At 28.4% G+C, this 2,852-nt stretch overlaps 1 protein-coding gene across 4 annotated transcripts in view; it reads left to right on the forward strand.

The window, feature by feature from the left end:
• LOC105557671 (molybdopterin synthase catalytic subunit) overlaps positions 1 to 2,852 on the forward strand; it is an 11,370-nt gene that overhangs the window by 5,512 nt on the left and 3,006 nt on the right. For all 4 annotated transcript variants that reach the window (XM_012004980.1, XM_012004981.1, XM_012004979.1 and 1 more), the window contains exons 4-7: positions 752 to 938; positions 1,085 to 1,170; positions 1,674 to 1,921; positions 2,252 to 2,305. In XM_012004980.1, coding sequence (XP_011860370.1) covers positions 752 to 938; positions 1,085 to 1,170; positions 1,674 to 1,921; positions 2,252 to 2,305 — 575 coding nt within the window. The remainder of the gene's footprint in view (positions 1 to 751; positions 939 to 1,084; positions 1,171 to 1,673; positions 1,922 to 2,251; positions 2,306 to 2,852) is intronic.

The following is a 2,852-nucleotide window of genomic DNA, read 5'->3' on the forward strand; positions in this document are numbered from 1 at the left end:
AAATTGAAGGGAAAAGTACACACTTTTTGATACTTCGAGCAGAATTAGCAAGGAAAAATTTCCTACGCCCGGGCACCTGGCCAAAGTTGGTTAGTTTTTAGGTAAAAACATGTCCTTACATTTTAAAAGCTACAGCAGCGCAGATGTATTCGAGGAAAAATCTGGTGACTAGTTTTTGAAGCTGAAAGTGCAAGCTTTAATTTAAAAGAAAAACGATCTTGCTACGATGATTTTTAACGGAGATATCGGTAATGTCGAAAACACAAGGGTTATTTCAATGAGCTGTGATTTGGCGAAAAAACATCGTAGGAACTTCTTTTTTTTTAAATTGAAGAGAAAAATATACACTTTCTGATACCGTAAGCAGAACTGGCGAAGAAAAATTACTACACTCCGCACAGTGCGTCAAAGTGTGCAATTTTTTAAAGAAAAAACATGGTCATGATTTTAAGAAAGTTTCGGGAAATGGGAAGAGTGAATGTAAATTTCAATAAGAGCTTCTTAAAGCAGAGGCTTTGCCCTATAAAATGAAAAAAAAACTTTTCAATTCGACCAGTTTTCGCGAAGTTACGCCTATTTGAAATAAATTTTGATGTAAATTTCTTGTTGCGTTAATTTTTTTGACCAGTGTAACATAAAACTATTAATACAATACATCTTTATTCAGTTAATATAGCATATCAATTCAGTTAACATAATATATCAATTAGCAATAACAGATTAGAAATAGAAAATGTTATTAAATCTACAGTTTTGAAGAAAAAAGATGCACAGGTACCTACAGATATCTATGACAAAGTACTAAATAAAGACGTTATTGATCTCAATTTGATACAAATTCGAGCAAGTTCTGAAGAACTGAATCATAGAATAGAATCATTTATCGAAAGAAAACGTCAGCAAGTAAATACTGTGAATGTACAAGAATTTTGCCACAGGTCAGTTCATTATTAACACTGAAATAAATTTACCTCTGTTTGATTATACTAAACATTGCTTTCATTATATAATTATAATATGTATATATAATAAAATTAAAAATTGAAATTTTTGAAATTAATTAATTGTAATGATGTATCTACAGTGAAAAGAGTGGTATTAACGAAAATTCTTGTGCAAGAGTAGATGCCATTCTTATTCGACGCAAAGATTCCAAAAGTCATGTAAAAGGTAATAACACAAAATAAAATGCAATTTAATACGTTTTATGGCTCGCGCGATTTTGTATTGGTTTGTTGTATTATTTTATTCATTCTGTATCAATATTCAATAGTTCATATTCTTTTCATTAATTACTACATACATTTTTTGATTCGTTATATGAGATTTTATATATTTTACAATCTCATTTATAGAACTAGTATATTTTGTTCGAAGATTTGTATAAAATTTATTGGGTTTTAGAATAATTAATGTAATCCTAGTTTTCTTTTTATAAATCTAAATTACATCAAAAGTTTGTAACATTACTAATGTGCGTGATATATGATTTTATGACATATAAACAAAATTCTATTATACATATGTATATACTTAATTGAACTTAATGGGGCTTTTAATCGTGATATTGAATATAAGTTTACTTCAGTTCTATTATTCTTTTTCGATTCATTAAGGAAATACGCAAAACCGTTTAATCAAATAATTAAACATATCTTTATAATTATTTTTAGTTCACAGAGTATTAAACATATGGGGACCTCAAACTATCAATCAATCAATTTTACGCAAGTCTGTTACGAATAATACAAGCTCCAACACTTCAAGCTGTTTCCCTATATTAGATGACAGAATTTCTGCGACAGAACATATGATTGGGATTAACAAGCCAGTGCCTAAAGATATTTACGAAAGGTTAAAAAATATTGAAGACAAAATATTGTATTTAGAAAGTGTATCACCGGAATACAAAGAATTTTGGGTATAACAATTTCATTGTCTAATATAATTTATATAGTCATATTAATTCATATGATCATTTGAGTTTCAATGTTGCTATTTATATACATTTGATAAAATTTGACAGGTATATTATAAAAGAAAGAATGCATTTTGTTTTTACTAAATGTCACGCATGTGCATGTATAAAAGAAAATATATGTAAAATATATACATACTTATAATCATAAATACAGGATTATAATAATTACTTAATCAGTTATTAATTATATGATTATACGTATGTAATTAAACGAGATTTTTAAACAATTTTATATATAATTTAAAATAGACAACTTTATATTTATTATAGATAACGGAGGACATGAATAATTTAAAGGGCATTTCAAAACCTAATCGGAAAAGAGTAAGTGTTATTAAATAATTTATATGTTGCATGATAATTGTAATTACACAGTTGTACAGGGTGACCCATTTTAAGTGACGCATTGATTTTTTTCGAAAACCAAGGCTTGTATCCAAAAACGTTTTAAACAAAAGTTGTTTTATTCGAAGGGGGACATAAAATAGTACCATTGGTTTGACCTTGGTTGAACGTGTCAAGGTTGTATGAAGATCAACTTTGTTTTTTTAAATAAAACCCCTATTTTTTAGACATTTTTGTAGCTTATCTCGAGAACTTCCCAAAACACTATAATAAAGTGTTTTTCGTTTTCATTTGGATCTTACTTTCATTGGTTAAATCCACTACCGATCTTATCTTCATTGGCTAGATCAATCACCGATCTTGCCTTCATGGCTAGATCAACCACCGATCTTGTTTTCATTGGATAGAACAACACCTATCTTTCAAGCCTTATAACGAAAAGTACTTGATGAAAAAATACTTTATTATAGTATTTTGGAGAGAGAAAGAGAACGAGAGGAGAGAGAGAGAGAGAGAGAGAGAGAGA

This window comes from Vollenhovia emeryi, unplaced genomic scaffold (genome assembly GCF_000949405.1).
Source record: "Vollenhovia emeryi isolate VEMERY1.0 unplaced genomic scaffold, V.emery_V1.0 DF939433.1, whole genome shotgun sequence".
In the NCBI taxonomy this organism is placed as follows: Eukaryota; Metazoa; Arthropoda; class Insecta; order Hymenoptera; family Formicidae; genus Vollenhovia; species Vollenhovia emeryi.